Genomic DNA, 21,322 nt, shown 5'->3' on the forward strand with positions numbered 1-21,322 from the left:
GTTGCTTGAGCTTTGAGTTTGTATCCAAACTTACTGATCCACTTCTTTCTCATATATGTCTAAATCGAGGCGTTCAGCATCAGCCTCCCTATTAATATTTTTAATTCTGTTATTGAAGATACTGATTCACTGTTTACTTATTTACATTAAACCAGCACCTGAGGACATCAGGATCAGCAGGTAAGAAATTTTAGCTTGTGTCCTGCTGGCGCGCTACCACCAGGTGTCTCTGTGGTTTGGCATTTTCTCTTTTTCTTCTTGTTGCATGATTACTTTTCCTCACTGGATGCTTGCATCACTGTTTAACAGTTAATTTTTTTTACCATTTTCTCATTCTTTATCAGCATATGCGGAACGAAAGGTCAGGACAAGAGCTAAGGATGATGGTCGTGGGCAAACAGGAGACACATGGAGTTTGAGCTTTGTCCTCTCAGACCATGCAAATCGCACCAACTTCAATTACTTTGTCACACAGCCGTAGATGGAAAGACTGCGATAGTGAAAGTCAACAAAAAGTTACTGGAACTTTTGTTTTTACTGCCAACATATAAACAGACGGACTATATTTCTGGAACTGTGCGGCACATCGATTCACTTACTGATTTATTTAGAGAAAAAGAAAGCCACACGTGTAAATTAGATGTAATTTAGGTGGTGAATCTCACTCATTACTTGAAGAATATAAACTGACTACGAGTTTCTACATTACGTCCAGTGTAGTCGCGGTTGAGATGCTGCTTTAGCATCTATTCAATGTCTTAATGCTCCAAAAATATTCTCATACTGAGAGTTAAGTCATCCTTGCCTTAGCCGACGAGGAAATATCAACTTGAAGGCTCAGGGTGTTTTGTTTTTTTTAAACAATAAACTATTTGCTGGTGAAGTCCTGTTCTTTTGTCTGGATTGTAGCCAAATTTAAGCAGAAACAAAGGCCCTGATCTTCCTCATACCATTCATTCACTACATTTTTTTTTTTTAAGTACAAACAACAAAAAGGCCACTTTTTTGTGCAAAACTTTTATTTTCTCTCACCTCCTAAATGTCATCTGTGCATTACAGTGCAATCATAGAGGTAGTCCACTTGCCTTTTGGTTGAATTCAATTTGTTTCTAGAGCAAATGTTGGTCTTGGCTGTACTCAAATACACTCTGATTTTAATCTGCATTTCATCTTAGCACTCCTTCGTTTAACCTGCTTACCAAGGTCCAGTGTCTCACACCAGTCTCCAGCCTTCCGTAGCATAGCGTTAGTATAAAACTACCCTGTCTGCGCTTGCTTTGAAGCAGGTCTGCACTTGTAAATGGCAGTCTGGCAGGACTGTGTTGGTACAAGTTTTCCTGAGGGCAGTTTGCAGATTAGTAGCTCTGCAATAAAAAAGAGGCAGTTTCCAGAATCCACTAGTTGTTGTTTAGAGAAACCTCCTTATTCCCATAGTTAGAGCCTCTTTTTATCTCAGTCTGGCCAATCATCCAGCGAACTCCCAGTGAAGCTGTGGGAAGAAAAAACAAAACAAAACAAAAAAACACAGGATTCAGAGAAGCTACAGCATTGTTTGAGTGAGTCACAAAGAAGTGCTGACAGGTTTTGAAATGGGACATTTTTATTTCCACAGTAAATTTCCCTTTGAATTTGGTGCATATGCCCTATAATTATCAAGCGTTTTTATTATGACAATTTAGCGACGTGGCTGAATCTGTCACTTTGATATGAGAAGCAAAGTGTTACAACTGTTAACATTTAGTTGCACATTAACTGGCTCTTTTAAATAACTGATAACACCTAAGCCATCTCCTCCAAGTCTGTATCAAGGCCTCTTATTTATTGTGGAAACTGCAACATGCTCTTGAAAAACCCGTGCTGTTAGAGTGATTAATTCCATTTAACATCCCAGTGAAAAAATACAAAAAAAAAAAAAAAGAATCAGGTGGATGACTTGATGTCTAACTTTGATATTTTAAGCACATGCCTGAATGCTGTTATGGACATGCTCCCAATACTGATAAATAAATAAAATAAAAGAGGGAGACTTACATTGGAGGTGTCAAATCTGCTGCTTTATGTAACATTTGGACAAAAAGGAGCTGGTTAAAGTGAGGGATGGGCCGTATTAGGCCATATTAGGGTGGCTTGACCTTGCCTGTGAATGGATGACACAAACCTGCAGAGCAGACAGCCACGGAAGCTACGATGGTAAATACTGATCCAGAGCTGATCAGCTGAGTGAGCAGCAGGCCTAGAGGGTACAGGAGCAGGCAGGACCAGAATAGCCAGTTGATCAAGGACCACGGTCGACGAGGAGGACTCATTATGGGGCCCGGGAAGCGCCCAGTCTTTGCGTAGTGCTCTTGAAAGCTATCCTGTTAACAAAATAATGCAAAGACAGCTCAATACCAAAACCCACAACAGGGAAGCACGGCTAAAGTTGGTTCTTTTAAAGCCATGTGGCTGCCGTGTGTCTAAAAAAACAGTAAGAGCTAAAATGGGACCAAGTGTGTACAAAGTTTAACATTCCCGAGTTCAGATTCAAGAGTTCAGTTATAAAGTGCATGGATTGAAAAGTAATTAAAAGGTGGCATGGCAGTCAACCAAAACCACAGATAAGCTCGCCACACCTTCAAAACTGTGTATAATAATAGGTCAATTTGTTAAATGACATTGACTCTATCTCCATAAAAAGGTCCGCGAGCCAAACTGTTCCTACCCTCAAAGTTAATTTTTACCACTAATGCCATTTGTGGTGAGCAATAAATGTTTCCTCACACTAATCTTTTACTCAAGTGCAAAAGCTTCCAGCTTTTTAATATTGTTTGTGTTCTCTACTGGAGCTGCTTTCTTTAAATTACACCAAAATTTTTTTGTTTTCATGTGGAATTCAAATCCGAGCTGATTCCAGATCCAGGTTTTGGCTGTCTGGGCATATCTGCAAGATCAGTGGCTGGATCAAAAATTTCAAAGACACTGTTTACCAGTTCCTGCAGCACCAAAAATACCCCTACAAGAGGATGGAGCCACCCATTTATTTATAGTACTACTATTCAGTGTGAAACAGTGCATCAGCCTTCAGGGGAAAAAAAAAGAAAAAAGAAGAGGCACTTATTTTAGGCTACATATTTAATCAGTATGGCGTCTATTTCAGTAATAAGAAACTGGGTGATTTAGTACCTCTACCTAATGCGTCTCTTTTGGAAATCATGCATCCATCAGAATATTTAAGACTCTCACCTTCTCCTGGTAAAGTTTGTGGAGCCACTCAGCACACTCCTTCTCATCTTCTGGGATCAACTCTAGAGGAATTCTCCTGCATGTCACAGAGATGAAGGTTACACCAGCACACAGGAAATGAAAAGCAACAAGTGTGTGAAACATCAGTTCCTACCTCACATATAAATCTGCGTGATATTTTTTCCCGTTAAGAAGCCCCAGCAAAGTCGGCATTTCATTGTCTCTGAAGTTCAGCGTGGAATCGTAAACAGCCGCAGCTGCACAACACGGAACACGCGGCGGTTAGTCATCGCCACCTTTCATTTGATTTGCAAATCCACCCCCTCGCCCCATAAAACTGATCGGGTACTTTCTGGTGGCCACATTTAAATACATAGACAAAGAGACACTCACCCTTCCCTCTGAGGCTCTGAACTGTTACCCAGAATCCTTTGGTTCTGGGCAAAAGATGATACTTTAGTTTGGGCAACCCTTTGCTTTCAGCCACCTGCATGCTGACCTGGTGCTTCTTTGGTGTGAAGCGTGTCCCTTCGCAATAAAGCAAGAACTTTTGCCAAAAAAAAAAAAAAAAGTTGGGTGTTATATAATTATATTATAATTATGGCCACAAAAATATCACTCTCACTTCTCTTGATTCTAAAATTACCACAGACTGAAACCCACCCAGAAGTTTTCTGGGTAATCCCGCAGTTTCTGAAGACTCTCATTCACCGTCCTTCGATCTTCCTCCCATTTCCTTTTGCAGAAAACTATCTCCAAGAAGTACCACATCCAGCCGATGATCGGTACATAAGCCAGCTGTTTTTTGGCTAACACTTTTGAGCTCTGGAAGTTGAGAACACATTAAAAGAACTGGAGGGAAGCATTGAATTGAGGGGTGGGTGAAGTTTTCTGGGTTACTTTCACTTACCCCAAGAACTCCAAATCTCTCACAGAAGGTCCAACCACACAGGAAGTCTATCTCAAAAGCGTGGTTGAGAACCACAATGGCATTCTCTTTTCCATACAGTGGATAACTCTTTGGGTCAGTGTAGAGTGTGCACTCTGTCCCAGACCACCACTCCAAGATAGCAACCATCTCTAAGGACAAAGACGCAAACAGGTACATGTGAGTAAAGGGTACCTGGATTGCTTTTGTGAAATGATGCCATGCAGTACAGAGTTCTGGGAACTCGTGCAGCAGAAGGTTATCACAACATCACACCAACAGCACCACTGAAACCACTGAAACTAAAGGTTTCTTCTTCCCAGAAGCAGAAGAAGAAACTTTTCTGCTTCTGGGAAACAGCCAGGTTGTAATGGTACAGCTAAGGTTATACATACGGCTGGAGATGCAGTAGGCCAGTCTGATGTTGATTCTGCGGGCCAGCTGCTTACTGACCAGCCACACAGGTAAAGTACAAAGCTGCAACAGGTTGATAATAAGGCCGCTGACCAGGAAGACATAGCAGATGATCAGGTGGCACAAGAACTGGGATTTTAGCAGCTGAAGAAGCCCCATGTTCTGTAAAAGTTCATAAGAAGACATTTAATTACATCAGGTAACAACAATAAAATAAAATCATCTCTTTTTCTTTGTTGGTTTCTGATTGCTTGTGTCTCAAAGGTAGAGAAACTATGTACAGTATTGTACTGCCCTAAAGTCTGGAACCAACCTCATTTGTTTATACTTTGCAAGTAGCCCGACCTTTTCATATTTTAAAAAGAAGCTTTGAGCAACAATTCACCAGGCTTTTCAGTCCTTGTACATGACCACTTTAAAAGAAGTGTTTTTTGGTTTTTTTGCTTGTCAAGCCACTAAAAAAAAAGGATCCAACTCTAGAACCAGTGCCGTGTTTCTCTGATTCTAGCAGCCTGTTGCAAACACACATAATTTGTTCCGATTTCTTTTGTTGAAACTATGAAACATGTCAAAGATAACACAGTTTGACAGGGATAAAAATAGTATCTTTGCACCATCAAGGAGGGAAAAAAAAATCAACAAACAAATGAGAAAACTGGACGAGTGTAGGACAAAAGAAGTAATGACAGGACTAAAAAACTATTTATAGCAAACAGTGACAGTACTCGAAAATTGTGTCCTTGAGAAATATTTAAAAAACAAACAAAAGACAAATGACCAGACACAGGACCTGAGAGATGCATGTGGGCCTTCCTCAACTGACAACGATTTGAACCAAAAATTTCAAATCTGGATTCATCACTCCATCAGGCCAGTTGCCATATTTCTTTCAGTCCAATTCACATTATAGTCCTTTTCTCCCTGTTTCCTTAAGAATGAAAGCCACCCTTTAACTGAGATCTTCTCATGAGGTTTCAGTGATCAGTAGACAGATGTACAACCGGGAGTATCAACAGCTATCTGCAAAACATGGCAGAGGCTCTGTCATGGTCTGGGGCTGCATTTCCGCCAGTGGTGTAGGAATGACTTAAATTATAAAGACAGAAAAGTGTCATCAGACTTTGATCCACAACGAAGTACCATCTGGGAAGTTTCTATATTACAGCAGCTTCGATCAAGAGACTGGTCTCCCCAGAGCCCGGACCTCGACACTGAAACAGCGTGAGATCATCCTGACTGAAAATGTAACAAAAGGCAGCCAACATCCAAAAAAGAGCTTTGGATGTCCTTCAAGAACTCTGAAGAACTATTCCCGAAGACTGCTTAATAAAATACAAGAAATCTTTCATAAAAGCATTCACGCTGTGTTGAAGAATAAAGATGATCATACCAATTATCAACTTGTGTAAGTGTACCAACTCTGTTTTTGTCTCATATACTGTCTTTCCATACATAGACACATGATTCAGTATATTAGCCTATTTCCCAACTCTTTCCTTCTAATAGTTCCTTTTTTAAAACGTTTTCAGAAACGTTTGAAAAAGAATAATAAAGAATTATATATCCATTCTGTTTTCACAGTTTTTAAAACATGAATCGAGTCTGACATAAAGGATTTCTTTGAATGTTTTTACTCCCCCCCTCTGTTGAATAGTGCCTTTGAGATGCGCTCCAGAGCCAAACAGCCAATCAGAGGGCAAGTGTTTGCTCCTAACAACACATGACCTTTTCAGGAACAGGGAAAACCGTATCACCAACTATTCATAGTCAATCCCATAACTATACAGCGGCCTTCTCTGTGTTTACTGAGTTTTCCTTAGGCAAACTGTTAGGTTAGCGGCTGTTTCAGAGCACAGAGAAACACTCTAAGACTGGAAAATGACCAAACTGCTTAAACACAAAACCCATGTACACACCTGCACACACGTGACACTTACCTTGATTCTGTATTAGCGCCGAGAGTTCCTGCCTCAGACACCTTTCTAACTTTCCAAACAGTGCAAATGAACAAATTTAAAAGACAACCAAACACCACTATCCCACTACGCGTCCATGCCACCTCTAGTTCGCGATATCCCTCGTCCTTCAGCTGTTAGTGCGCAGGCCTAGAACTATGCACCACCCGACCATCTGGTGAAACGTCCCTCAGCATGAGGAACCGCACCCATCCGTCGGCCAAACCTGGACCGCGGGATGAAGACATGTGTGAACCTCCGCCACCTTCTAGAAACTCTACAGACAGCCTCGAGCGAAGATCGTCTATTCTTTGTTGGACCAATCAAAACACAGGAAGGAGAAACGGCGTTTTTCCCTACATAATAAAGTGGAACATATGACTAATACAACGACAAATATGACGCAGTAATAATAGACTTCTTCTTCTCATATAGTTATTATGCCTGATATAACCTTTAAAAAACAAAATGTTTTTAACAGAAAGATACTATATCCCAACATTTCCAGCATTTCCTGGTGCGGTTACACTCTTTTTTGTTGTTGGTCTCACAAACTCGGGCTGAGTGAGACCTCTTCTTTTCCCTTCCAGCTCCTGATGCCAAATTTGGTCACAGGAAAAGCGGGAAGCGCGTGGGAGGCATGGGCGGCGCAACGCTTTCGTCATACACGTGATAAATTCTTCTGAAGCCCAAGAAACGTCGTAAATCGCTTCCTTGTTTCGATTTGAGTGGGTATGAGTAGTAACGACGTTGAGGAGTCCTCGTGTCTAATGTAGCATTTAGCAGCACACAGAGTGGGCGTCCCTTGAATGTAATTGGCTGAAATCACTTTCGTTGCCACTAGCTAATGGAGTGCGTGCGGCCAGCTCCCCCTGCTGGTAATGCAGTGTATGTACGTAGAAGAAATAAGTTTACTTAGGCAAGGCAAGGCAAGTTTATTTATATAGCACTATTCAACAACAAGGTGATTCAAAGTGCTTTACAGAGACATTAAAAACAAAAACAAATAAAAAGCATGATTTAAAATTGATTAAAACAAGCAAACAAACAAACAAATCAATCTCAAAATAAATTTGAGAAATTTAAGGGATTTTATTAGTTTTAGAAATTATTTATATCGTTTAATTACAGGTCACAAAGGTAAAATATATCATATTTTTATGAACAAAACAGACCAACTGTTGCCTGCATTTTAAAAATTTATGTTAACACTGATGACAACATAATAAATACATTTTAATGACTTTAATTAAATATTATATTTTAGTAAATTTATTATCGTAAAAGTAGCACATGCGTAGCATGATGTTGCAGTGGTTAGGACTGTCGCCTCACAACAAGAAGGTTCTGGGTTTGCATCCAACTTTTAACAGTTATTAAACTATGTTGCAATTTATCACCTTTTTTTAAACTGCAAGTTATATCTGTAAAGTTAGACTTCGTCAGTGTCTGTTTTATCCAGTAAGATAAAGTTATCTCACTTTATTTTTCTGTTGCAAAATGAGACTGTCAGGCATACCAACATTGTACCTAAAACCTGCCATAAATTTTCCTAACAGATGAAGTAAGTCTGCTATCAATCTGATATACATAGGCAGTTGAATGGCTCAGGTTGGCAGTCAGATGCAGTCTATTTCTGATAATACTACAATTAACTGTGATAAATTGTAGAAAATCATACTGTGTATCATAGACAGACATTGCCTGTAGGCATGAATGTGAATGTGAATATTTATATGTCTCTCTTTGTTAATCCTGCGACGGTGACCCCTCCATGGTGAACCTTGCCCTGTCACCTGTGGCAGCAGGGCTTCAGCCCCCTTACAAAACTAAATTTGAGCAGAAGAAGAAAGTTTAACATCTTGTCCACAACTGCCTCAACTCCACCAGTCCACCCAACCACTGCTGCTGTTCTGTCTCAGCTCTGCTCCTATGCCTGAAACCCATTTGATTCAGCTGATATACTTTAGATTTCACTCTTTCACTCTGCTTGTATTAGTTCTCCAAACTCTGGACTCTCTGCTCAGTTCAGCTACAGTTCCCCCGCTGCTCTGCACAGCACAGAAATTTTTAGATTAATCTCAAAGCACTATTTGAGAATAAAGTGAAAATGTAGCAATTGTAGTTGTCGTTTTAAGTCAAACAACTACCTCCAACAACTGCCACAGCTCCTACACCCTCTACAAAATCCTTTGTGTAGATGAGTTAGTGAAACAGTTTGATCAACTATCTTATTTTATCTTGTGATACAATGTACATCCTCCTTAAATGGCAGTAACCATCAGTATCCTTGCATCTGTTGATTAGCTGGGATGTGGAAACCGCAAAAAGAATACGTCATACACGTACATACGTAATACCACTTGCTGACACCAGAGGGTAATAAAGATTCACTAAACACGACTCCATTAGAAAAGAAAAGTGTCTCAGGATAGATAGTCCTGTCATTCCCTATGCTATAAATACCAAATCTGTTTTCTATTTAATCTGCAAAAGTGTGATATGCCATCCTTAATGGACCCATCAAGCCAACAAACATATATTTCTTTTTTCTATTTTTTCTTTTGTAACCCAAAGCTTCGGTAAGAAGACTGATGGTGTTTTATGACAGTCCAACCTAGTGGGTTGATGAGGTGTTTCTGGCCCTAATTTTAAGGTCCTATAATGTATCAGATCCACATGGCCTTTACAGCCAAAAAACTTAGATAAGAGGACAATCTTATAAATATTAAAGTGGCTCAGGTAGTCCCTTATCGTCAAATGCTAAACACAAGCAGAGTAAAGGGGCTGTAGGGAAGTCTAGGATACGCAGGCCACTTTGTAACCACAGAAAGTATGAGGCAAAGCATCTCAGAATCTTAGTCTGCACTACTACATATTTAAAATACTCGTAGGCAACAATTTTGAGAGATTTTTCCCACTTTCTTGAAACGCTTTTCTCAGGTTTCAACATAAGCAGCACATTGGACTAATTTCCAGTCATTTTGTGTTTCCATAAAAATCCTTCTTCCATATGTGTGTGTTAAACTCGGGTTTAAGCTCTGCAGAGAGAGTCTGAGAAAAAATCATTATGTGCAGTGAAGGTGAAACATGGCAGCGAAGTAAAAATAAACAAAACATATTTCTGAATATATGGGGACTTAATAGCAGCACACTTCAACTAGTTATTTCACAGTGACAGACATTTTGGATGCCTCGGTCGAATCAAAGTAAACTAAAATAACGGTTCACCCGTCTTAGCAGAAACACTGCAGGATAAAGCCAAATCAGCTTGCAAGAGGCGAATACATGAGAATCACTCTGCATCGGGGTGGAAACATGTGCCTTGAAATTTGCTGCTAAACCAAAAAACGCTATCTATCAGAGTGCATCTCATCCAAAGTAGGCAGCCAGAAAGTGTGTATGTGTGTGAGAGTGTTGGGGTGTGTGTGTGTGTGTCTTCCCATTTCTCAGAAGAAAAGTGAACTGATATGTGGTTACTGGTTTTGAAGAAGTGATGCGGGGCTACCGAACCACAACAAGTTTGCCCATTCCAAGAGATGTCAGCTTTCATTCACTGAGTTATATGTTGCTGTTAAACGTTGCCCTCCTTTGGCCCCTTCTTGGTACATCAGGCAACTGGAGACCATACAAGAGCAATGTTGTGAGTTTGAGTGCAGCTCTTGACGTTTTTTGCATGACATCTCCCTTCTCTTATTTATTGCCCACTGTTAAATCAAGCAGAGAGGCTATAAAAATAATTTTTTAGGGGAAAAAAAAGCTTCCCTACAAGATTAAACCAAAGAGCAGATGTAATGAAGCTGGACTACATGCTTCCTTGACATGTGAGAAAGCTGGCCAACCTACCACAAAACATCAACTTTAATCTTGAAAATCTTTGTTATCACCCTATTAGGAATGCGGAATAATTTTTAAATAGCCTGCAACTTTATTTCCCCTTTTTATGTTTATTTGGGGAAACTAATTGATTACTCTCGTAAAAATCAGACGCAGCTGAAATATCTCAGTCAAGAGTGAATCAGGTTGATGCAGCTGGCCAAAGCCAAAAGTTTGTAGCCAGGACGATCTTTACTTTTGGCTCGGCAGCGTGGGGCGATTTGGATGAGCATGCTGTATGAAGAATGCAGCGAGGATTAGGTGAAATCGCTGCGATCGTGTGATTTATGAACCGTTTTGCGTCAACAGGCTGTGACTGGCTTCGACAAATTGACGCTCATTCAACCACTTTGCATAACTCTTTAAGGTAATAGTTCTATCAGCATATGTTTCTCATTCATCCAGCAGTGTTGGGTCTTGGTATGAGAAACCGCTTCTTCCTTTTAATGCAGTGAATTTATTTATGATTGTGCGATGCGTGGCTTGGTAACTTGATATGCACGTGATGGTACAAACTGCTTTGAAAGTCGAAGGAAAACAGTGTAGCGCTTTTCTAGAGCACAGTAAACAGCTGCGTGACGAGTCTCAGTCAAAAGAGTTGCCCCGGCAGAACAATCATGAAAAACCTTGACTTGGAAAAAGCTGCGGACATTTAGTAAATAAGGTGCTAAATTTGATGAGCAGCTGTCTACATGTTGGATACTCATGAAAAAAGATAATGGGATCAGGTTTTCTAAATGAATGTTTTAGGCTCTTGAATATATAGAGGGGAAAAATACAGTTCAGATAAAGTGACAACATAGCCTGAGGCCTAAGCCCTATTTGACACAGTGTATATGCACAGTAAGCTAGTAATGAGATCCTGATGCATGCAGTGTCGGTTTCTCAAGGCGCTTGGCTTCTAGCATGGGTCAAAGTAACTGTGGGCCCCACCTGACACATCCACACATCCGACTGTCAGTGAAACACTGGGAGGTTTTCTGGAGACACCTGTTCTGGTTCTCTCAGGGGTCCTGAAAAGAGTGCCAAAAAGATCGGTCGGAGGGAAGTTATTTGATGTAACGCCACTGAAGAGGGCTAAAATGCTGCGTAGTTATACAATTACATATCCTCTTTTTCAACTTCTACTCTTGCCTCCTCTGGCAGATTTGGGATTTGAATGTGCAGGAATGAGAAAGTGATTGAACACAAAATCACACGTGCAGAACTCTGGATGCTGGTTGGAGCACATGTGCAAGAGCAACAGTAATGCGCCCAAATGGAAATATATGTTTCTGCTTCAGTAAGCAGTCAAGGATTTCTCTTTGTTGAAGGGATCAATATTGTGCAGGAAAAAAAGAGACAACATGGAGATGCAGTATGTGCTTGTGGAATAAAATGGATGTTTCCAGGATTTTCCTGTCTCCAGCTTCCGATGGGTTTGAAACTAGTTTGCTCCAGTTACATTCAGTGGAAAGAGAACTGTAGAGCTCATGCTGCACTTTCTAAATATCATCTGCATGTCTGCCTTTAAAGTGACATGAGGTGCTGTTTTGTTTTTCTTTACTAAATTGTGTATCCACTGTTAATGCTTACGTTGCAGAATCAACATTTATACAGCATATTATCCATCTTACTTGCAAATATGAATTTTTATAGATGAAACTAAAACGGAGCATTACACTGCTGCCTACATATGAATAATTTTATAAACAGATATAAGAATACAGACTGTATTTAAAAGACAATTTGGCCACCATGAAGCTAAGTGAAGTCTTATCTGGGACCCCAAGCTGACCATACCCATCTTTATTGTTCTTTTTGTTTACTGTAAAGGGAGCATAATTTCAAAATGAACATGGTCTACTCAGTAAGACATGAACCTATTGATTTATGCCATAAATTTATCAAGAAAGTGCTAAATGAAGTCATAGATCAGGGCATCTGAAAGGTTGTTCACCTATAGACCTTTATACAGTCACACTGCTTTTTTGCAACCAGAGGAGTTCACCTTTGCAACATAAAAGCTATGCTCACAGTTTATGATATGAAAATGGGATGGGACCGTGGTGCAGTGATTAGTGCTTATTAGAGGGTTTGGGGTTTGACTCCATCTGGGACCTTTCTTTCTGGAGTTTGCATGTTCTACCTGTGCTTGCATGCATGCATGTTAGATTAAATGGGAATTCTAAACTGGCCATAGTTGTGATTTGTGAACTTCTCTGTTGGCTCCATGACAGGCTTGTGTACCCTACCTCTTGGCTCTATGATGATATGACAGCTGGGATAGGCTCCAGCCTCCTCCCAGTAGGACATGCCTATAACATCTCACCTGGGAGGAGGTACCCAGGAGCCACCCTAATTAAATGCCCCAACAATTTCAGTTTACTCCTTGGTGGAGGAGTCGCGGCAGTCCCTCCAAAATTGAGCTTCTCACCAAGTTTCTAAAGCTGAGTCCAGACACCTTTGTTTCTTTTTGGATAAAGGGGTGTATCCAAAATCTCATTCGTTTGGTCATTACCCAAAGCTTGTGACTTTAGATGCTTTTATTCTCAGCTCTCTCTTCACCACATCAGAGTGGTAGAGTGTCAACATCAGATGCTGCACCAGTCTGTCGATCTAATCTCCCGCTCCCCTATACCCTCACTTCTGAACAAGACCCCAATGTACCTAAACTGCTCCACCTGGGGCAGCAACTTATCCCTGACTCAAAGTGGGCATTCCACCCTTTTACTGCGGAGAACTTTGCCCTCTAATTCTCACTTGGCTGCAAAACCCTGCAGTGCTGGAGGCCACCACCTGATGAAGCCAATAGAACCACATTATCCGTAAAAGGCAGATATGAGATTCTGAGGCCACCAAAGTGGAAGCCTGGCAACAGAGGGCATTGCTGTCAAATACACAAACCGGGTATGAGTCCGACTTATTGCCAGCAATGCAGACAAAGCTGTTGCTGTGGTTGTACAGAGACCCAATGGCACATGACAACAACACACCCTGAGAGACGTGGCCAAATGCTTTTTCCAAGTCCACAAAACATTTTTTAAAAAATCTATTGTCCTCTCATATTATTAAAGTATTTTTTCACTTTATTCTTTGATGTCTTGTTATTGCAAAAATATCAGGATACACTATAAAGGGCACGCTTCATAAAGGGCCTTTTCGAATAAAGGAACTATTTGGCAAAATCCACACATGCCAACAGTGTGAAGAAGTAAGTATTATAGTAATATATTATAATCCATCCATCAATTTTCTTAACAGCTTATCCAATTCAGGGTTGCAAAGGGGCTGGAGCCTCTCCCAGCTGTCAATTTGTATTCCATCTTGTGTATTTCATTGTCAGACACAATGCACTTTAAAAACTGAATTGTTTATCAAGACAATAATAAGATGTGCCACTTACATAATTAAGCGTTCCACACATGTTAGCATAATCGCTACGTGTGAGCTCACGTCTAGAAGTGAAACACAGAAGCAGAAATCTAACGAAGCAAAAGTTATCATACCTAAATAAACATGATGTGCGTTACAATGATGATAAGTTTACAAGGCAAAATCAAATTTAAAAAATTAATAAGAATATATTTTAAGTCTGCAGATACAAGGGTGAGTTCACATATTTGTGTGTCAGCATTCTTACGAATGACTGAAGTTATCAGGAACATTTTTACTGCTCCAACAAGCATGAAAAGGCCATCATTTTTTCCAAACAGCTCATGGATACTTTTCCAACTCTTCGGGAGAGAAAGGATTGCCTAGAAAGATTTTCATCTTACACACTCGCAGACGTTCTGACACTGCTTTCAGACAATGCCAGCAAAATCTGCTTCTCAATGTGTGGAGCCAGCCGGAAGGCAGTTAACATATAAAAACTTGACTCTGCTTTCCAGCCACTCTACTCAGACTACATAGCAGAACCAGCTAAATCAGGAGCAACGGAGGTTGGACTTTGCCCACATATAGTTTTTTTTTAAAAAAAGTTTGTTATAGTAGGTAATTAAAACACATGGAAAATGTTATTAATACAAATTAAATCTGTCTGTGTGTCAGAATTAATATCTCAGTATAAACTGTTTTCTTTAAAGTTGTTGCTGAAATAAGGGTTTGGCAAATCTTTTGAGTTTAAAAGTCCCCAGTCTGGTGAAAATGTGTCATACCTTCAAATATTATTAAAGTTGTTTGGTGTCGAGAGTGGAAAACTGACACTTTTTCAAGCAGTTGTGCAACAAGAATGTGACTTAACAAAAAAAAAAAAAAAAAAAAGATAGGAAGGAGAGAAGAGAGATCGGTTGATATCTTTAAACAGCTCGCCATGTGTATTTTCCCGAGTGGATGTTCCATTACAGCAGCACACAACATGGCTGAAAAAGCCATCAGAGATGTAAGAGGATATGGTGTGATCGCTTGTTTCCACTGCTGAAAAAGGGAGGGGAACTTGCAGCATTGTAGTGCTGTTAATAAAGAGCAGGCGAGGCATTGCTGTCGTCTCCTTCTGTGTTGAAGCATCGGTCTACGGGGCCTCTTCTCCCTGTGCACTTAACAGACAGGACAGTTGCCTCCGCACACGCAAAAAGGAAATTCAACTTTTTTTTAACTCTTGAAGTGTTAATGAGTTTTCCTTGTATTTTATTATTGTGCGAATTTTTCAGAGACGGAAAAACTCAAATTGGCAAGAAATATGATAAAATAAATACTAAGCATCCATCCGCTTGCGTGTCTAGTTATGTGTCACTTAATACGATTATGGTTGTGCTTGAAACTTTGAGCACTGTTATTTCCCGTGTAGTGTGAGCATAACACAATGTCTGAACTGTGTAAATGTGTTCATGTGTACTAAAATCTTTGACACCCCACTTCCACATGTCTCAAATGGACAGAGCTCTCATCATTCAGATTTCCAGCTCAGGGTTTAAGCAGCGCTAGGACTACTCTAAAAAGTTATATTTTATGTCATTCACCCGAAACTGAAGTTCCTCTGGTGACAATGGCCACGATGGTGTGGATCCAGCATCGCCATACGCAGCCAACAGAGCTTTCTGATTATTTAAAGAATTTCACGGATATTTGCGCTTTTGGATAGTACCAATTGCCGAAAGATGATTTCTCTCAAAGCAAAGGAAGGGGATATCCAGACTGCCTGTTTTCCAAAAGATATGAGGCCTGTGTTTGATCAGAGTTTATTTGTGTAAGTCAGATAAATCAGACTTCAGAGGGCCTCCAGCTATCAGCACTGTCTGGCTTTGTTGTGCGTGAGATTACAGTCAGGCCAAGACTTCGCAACGTGATTAAATTAGACCCAGTGCATCTGCTTCTGGTTTCACACCAGTGCCATCAAGAAACGAGTTAAAGGACATCTTGTTTGTCATCTTGGATGCTTGTTTGTTGATTTTGGGGTTCATCCATACTTTTTTTCAGCCTGGATTTGAGCTAATGTCCAAATATGTACTTAGACTTAAATGGAAAAAAGATCATTCATTTACCCATTTAAAAAAAAAAGATGGTGTCTATCATTTCAAATACCTATAGTGAAGCATCCTAGACTCACCACATGTATCAAAGAGCAGGGTTCAGGCAGACAGCTCGGAGCCCTTTGCTGCAGGACTTCAGCTTGCAGCCCAACACGTCTGGCATCTCTGTTTTCTGGGAGCAATGAGTGTGCGCCCCCATGCTTGGCAAAGAAAAGGAGTATGGATATTTTCCCAATGACGAGAGGAACTCGTGCCCTGAAATAAATGACTTACTTTATTTCAAGTGACAGACCCACTTCTTTGCTAGAACACTTGCCCTTGGCAGACCCTTAGTCACTTTGCTCAGCAACAACATAGGTTCACTCTTTAGACGAGCCAGTGGGAAAACTAAATGCTGACTTAACTTGGATTCTGGGGAATGGAAACAAATGTATGCTTCCCAGGAGTTAAATCGATTATTGCCCTTTGATGTTAAATGTGTTTTTATGGAGCACTGGATGGGGGGATTGGGGTTAAAGTATAAGATGAGGTGAAAGGTTGAGGTGGGTTTTTTTTCCCTGATGAGAAAGTGGCATAACAAAGTTAATTTATTTGTCTCAAGTAGTATTAAGCTTGTAAAAGCAGTTGTAGCTGATATTATAGTGAAGATTCTTAGAAATGTTTCTACCTTCTTTAAAAGGTATGAATGCAAATTCGAAATAAATTCTCTGCTCTCTCAGTGAAGGTCTTAGGAAAGATATTACTAAGTTGCTATTAAGTATTTCAGGAAGTTCCACATTTGCTTCCTTGCTTAGATCAAAGCTAATGGGATAACCCTCCCATATCGGCTAAAGATTAGCATTTAGATTAAGGCAAGGTTTTTCCAAAGAGGTAAATAGCCCTGATAATTTTATTGCCATTGGATCTGTCCAGTGCTGACAAAATCTGCCTAGACATCTTGGTATCGTGTTTTGCACGTCATTTAACGTCACAATCTGACACGCTAACAGCATGAAGTACGTATGAATGACACTGAGGTGATGTGCTATTCATGCCCAGTCTTATGACATGTTGGTGTACCCACTGTTTTTATTTGATTTGTCGACTTTGGGCTATAACAGAGTGCAAAAATAAATATGTAATGATAATAAAATAAATTATGATGATGCTTTTCGGTGCCATATAGTGGAGTTAGCTTTGGACAAAGCAAAAGTCTCGCTGTACTAAGCTTTCCAATTTCTGTCTCTAGCTTCTTAGAGACATGAGTTACTCTTCTCATCTAATCATTAATTTAATACAGTAACTGTTTTCCATCCATCCATTTTCTTTCCACTTATCCAGTTCAGGGTCGCTGAGGGGCTGGATCCTGTCCCAGCTGTCATGGGGCAAAAAGCAGGCTGCACCCGGACAGGTCACCAGTCTGCTGCATGGCTAACACATAACGACAGACAATCATTCACGCACATGTTCACGCCTACAGCCAATTTAACATCGCCAATTAACCTAACATGTATGTCTTTGGAGTGTGGGAGGAAGCCGGTTACCTGGAGAGAACTCACACAGAGACAGGGAGAACAAGCAAACTCTACACAGAAAGAATAAACAATCTAACAAACAATAAATCTGCAGAAAAAGACATCTGTTTGCAATACAGACATCTTTAAAAAAAAAAAAAAGGTTGATTTGCACAAGAAAACAGACAAAACTAGGACACTTGGAAAGTTCATCCTCTGCTAGTGCCAATGCTCACACAGACATTAGTGCCCTATTTTGAAATTTTAAAGAAAGGGATCCAGACGTGTGCCAGAAAAGTAATGCTCCTTTTCTCTGCCATGGTTCATGATATTTTTGTGTAATCGTACTAACAGACCGAGACAGGTCTTTGAAGAAAAGAAAAGAGAATATTTCTATCTGTCAGCAGTGAATGTTATCTATGAGTTCTCTGTTTGACTTAGACATGATTGTGTTCTAATTTCTTAAATTGCCGTAAGTTTCCAGGCCGCTCTCGCTGAGAGTGGGAGGCAAGTAGAGCCAGCAGATTATGGAAAAATTCAGTGAGATGAATGTTGTCTATATTTGCAGCAGCCAAGCATCAGACAGGGTGGTATTTAACACCAAAGTGACTGAAGTGGAGCATCACACGCAGAGAAGAGTTCTTCTTTTCATCCTGTGTTTGAATAAGAGGCTTCTCTCCCTCTTACCGTTAAAACTGGTAATCTGGTGATGAGCTGCACACCAACGCATCGATTATAAATACACATCAACACCAAACTGTCCAATGTCTAAATCACTCAGCAGTCATGGGATTACAAGCTCAGCATTTGAGACTCCTAATGGCCAGTGAAAGTGAACTTTCCTTGATGTTCTTTCAGTTAATTGCTAGCATTTATTCATCCTTTTAAAATGCCTGCTGGTTGCTAACTACTTGCCTCTGCAGAAACTGCTGGTTTACTGTGTCACACATTGACATCCTCTGGCAAAGCTTTAAGAACCACCCTGGAACGTGCTCTGGACTTGAAACCAGCCACCAGTGCCAGACCCATATAGCAGTCTTTGGTGTGTGCCACGTGGACTATTCCAAGAACCTCAACCCAAATACCTCTGACACAGAGCTACAAGAGCAAGGTTTTGACTTCCCTATTTTCCCTAATAGCGCATTTCTTTCCTGGCCTCGCCATCATTTACTTAACCCCTTCCCTTCCTGGTTTCTGCACTGATAGACAGAGTTTTGGTGCAAAACCACATACAAAACCCTTCAATCGTTCTGAACCAAAGGATTTTGCAAAGTCTGTGACTTTGCCTTTTCATTTTAAAGCACTATTAAACATTTGAAGCAGTGACAGTTAGGGATGGGAATCGAAAACCGTGCTCTGGACTTTTTCAATTCCTTGGAATTGTTTGCCATTTTTGCAAACGATTCCCTTATCGATTCCAGTCGCCCCGAATGACGTCACCACATTGCGGAGGGTCATTTACCTGGCAGGAAACATGGCGCCTAAGTGGCTCAAACGCTCAAAAGTTTGGTTATACTTTACGAGAACGGATGACAACAGGGCAACTTGCAATACTTGCAAAGTAGATATTTCATTTAAGGGAGGAAACACTACAAATATGCAAAAGCATTTGCTCACAAAACACGCGATAACCTTAAATGAATGTCATCTTTTTAATTCCGCTCCGGATTCGTGAATCTCAACCCAGCAGCAGCGGTAACGTTTGCACGTCCTCTCCCGTTAATGCGGCAGGTAAATAATCAACTAACAGTCCATATTATGTTAGCACGATCTGCCTTATTACAAAACCTGCCATTACTGTGCGTTGCATTTAGGTGACCATGATGAGAGAGACAGACAGAGTCCGGCTGGCTCAGATGCTGGCAGTTGTCGCTGCAGTCTACCGGTAGCGTCTCCTTTCAGGCCAGGATAGACGTATGTCAACGAGCAGTGACTAAGTTTGTGGTAAAAGGCTTGCACCCATTTGCCACAGCAGATGCCCCCGATTTTCGGTAAGTGAATGTGTTTAATTGTAGGCAGGGACATTACTGGATATTCTTGTGTAATTGTTACAGAATAATTTATGTTATACTTTGTTATTGCTACAGAAGAATATTTATTTTATTATTTTACATTTACAATTTTTTTTCCTGGGGACCCTGTGACACCCCATTGAAGAGCCGTAGGCTGTGGATCTCTTAAGATCTCACTGTTGGGTTTGTAAGGCCATGTTACTCCTGAATTTCTATCTTGTTCAAAGAGAAGATATAAAACAAAGTTCTAAGCTAATCGACCTTAGTGTTCTCCTTTTTTAAAAAGAATCGATAAAGAATCGAATCGTTAAACAGAATCGAAAATGGAATCGGAATCGTGAAAATCTTATCAATACCCATCCCTAGTGACAGTAGACTATACTTTCTAGCTGACACTCTAAATAGCACATGAATGCTGGAAACAGTGCCCATCACACACATGTAACATACAGTTCTGGTATCCGTGATGGGCCCTTTTATATAACATACTAACAGAAGGCATATTTTTTTCTTACTGCTGAGATGAACAAAACAATGGACTTATGTGAGTTAATAAATCTGGTGATGTGTTTTATTTTTCCTGTTGTCAATAAGTTACATGAAAACACTAAAACTAGCCATAAATTCACCGTATTTACACTGTTTTACACCTATCCAAGGATTGATATATTTTGGGGCAAAACTGGACAGGTAGCCAGGCTCGAGCTGATACCATCGTGTTGATGTTGTTACTGGATCAACAAAACTAATTTTTGTCCAGGTAAAGGCCTTAACCCTAACTATAGCCCTGTGACCCTAACCCTGACCATAATCACATCCTAACCCCAACCCTAACCCTAACCGCCCACTTTTTTCCAGAGTGGACATCGACGGTTTTTTTTTCCAAGTTACCAAGCTATGACATCATAACAATGTGACTGTTCAAATGCAATGTTGATCCGAGAACAACACCAATACAAGGATATTAGATAGACCAGGTACCAGGTTTTCCCATAAACAAATCCCATGTTTACGAGCAAAAAAGGAGACAGGTAAAAATTTGAATTTACAGTAATTCAAATGGATTTTTCTTTTTTTCTATTTTTATAAAAATAGAAAGAAAGAAAGAAAGAAAGAAAGAAAGAAAGAAAGAAAGAAAAATCCATTTGAATTATTTTTATTATTTATTTATTACTAATATTATTACATGTTATTATTATTACATTATATTATATTATAATTACACTCATGTGTGTTATTTTATTATTATTATTATTGTTTTTTATTTTATTCTTTATTTTTATTTCATTAGAAATAAAAATACTGTTATGGAGAAAAAAACTCAACACATCTCTCCCACAGGGTCTTGTTGTGGTCCTGGTATTCTGTTGGTTTTGTTGTGTCACTTTGACTTTTAGTTTCTTTATGTTTAGTGTTAGTTCTCATGTTTCAGTGTGTTCCAGTTTTACTTTGACGGTTTGTTTTTCTGGATTCCTGTTTGTTTTTTCCTTTTGGAAGAGCAAGGCTCACTCTTCATTATTTCATCTGCCGCCATTTACTACATTGGGGTCGTCCTCTCCCCACGACCCTAATACAGCTTTATAAACTGTTTTCTTGCAATAGGAAGAAAAAGTTCTTTCCTAACTACACTTATAGATACATGGTCAAAACGAGTTGGCATGACAACCGTGCCCTGCTTGGCCAGCTTGTCATTGCTTCCAGATGTATTTCTTTCTGATTCTGATATTTTTCTTTGGTATGATTCAAAGCCACATGAATAAACCACACTGTTGTACTGGGTAATATGTTTCTTCATTAACACACACACGGGCATCGGCAATGTCACAAACACCTGCTGCCATGAATTTCCACTACAGCAACAAACGTCTTATTCTGTTGCACAAAAATATTTCCCAAGAAATGCACAATTCCTCACAACAATGCCCAGCTATGACAGTATTTCTAATCCTGTCAACTGTCATAATAAACAACA

The 21,322-nt window shown here is 39.9% G+C and overlaps 1 protein-coding gene across 3 annotated transcripts; it reads right to left on the reverse strand.

The window, feature by feature from the left end:
* Positions 1–1,013: 1,013 nt before the first annotated feature.
* On the reverse strand, positions 1,014–6,869 carry agpat4 (1-acylglycerol-3-phosphate O-acyltransferase 4 (lysophosphatidic acid acyltransferase, delta)). Of its 3 annotated transcripts, none has more exons than XM_063491566.1 (10): positions 6,502–6,869; positions 4,546–4,726; positions 4,133–4,302; positions 3,886–4,047; positions 3,616–3,769; positions 3,377–3,479; positions 3,223–3,298; positions 2,159–2,357; positions 2,032–2,050; positions 1,014–1,489 (listed from the first exon to the last, which is right to left on the reverse strand). In XM_063491566.1, exons 2-10 carry the CDS (start codon positions 4,721–4,723, stop codon positions 1,453–1,455), a joined length of 1,098 nt encoding a protein of 365 aa, XP_063347636.1. In that variant the 5' UTR covers positions 4,724–4,726; positions 6,502–6,869; the 3' UTR covers positions 1,014–1,452. The 3 variants fall into 3 exon arrangements, with proteins under 3 accessions (XP_063347636.1, XP_063347635.1, XP_063347634.1); XM_063491565.1 differs by having other exon boundaries at positions 2,032–2,053; XM_063491564.1 differs by lacking the exon at positions 2,032–2,050.
* Positions 6,870–21,322: the final 14,453 nt, after the last annotated feature.

The sequence above is a fragment of the Pelmatolapia mariae genome, linkage group LG13, assembly GCF_036321145.2.
Source record: "Pelmatolapia mariae isolate MD_Pm_ZW linkage group LG13, Pm_UMD_F_2, whole genome shotgun sequence".
Taxonomy (NCBI): domain Eukaryota; kingdom Metazoa; phylum Chordata; class Actinopteri; order Cichliformes; family Cichlidae; genus Pelmatolapia; species Pelmatolapia mariae.

Bases quoted from the DNA above. Each gene is read 5' to 3' on its own strand.
- agpat4 (XM_063491564.1), bottom strand. From the start codon at position 4,723: ATGGGGCTTCTTCAGCTGCTAAAATCCCAGTTCTTGTGCCACCTGATC. The intron at 4,303-4,545 runs GTATGTATAACC...CTTTGTCCTTAG, and splicing joins GGCCTACTGCATCTCCAGCC to AGATGGTTGCTATCTTGGAG. The intron at 3,770-3,885 runs GTGGGTTTCAGT...TTTTGGCAAAAG, and splicing joins ATTACCCAGAAAACTTCTGG to TTCTTGCTTTATTGCGAAGG.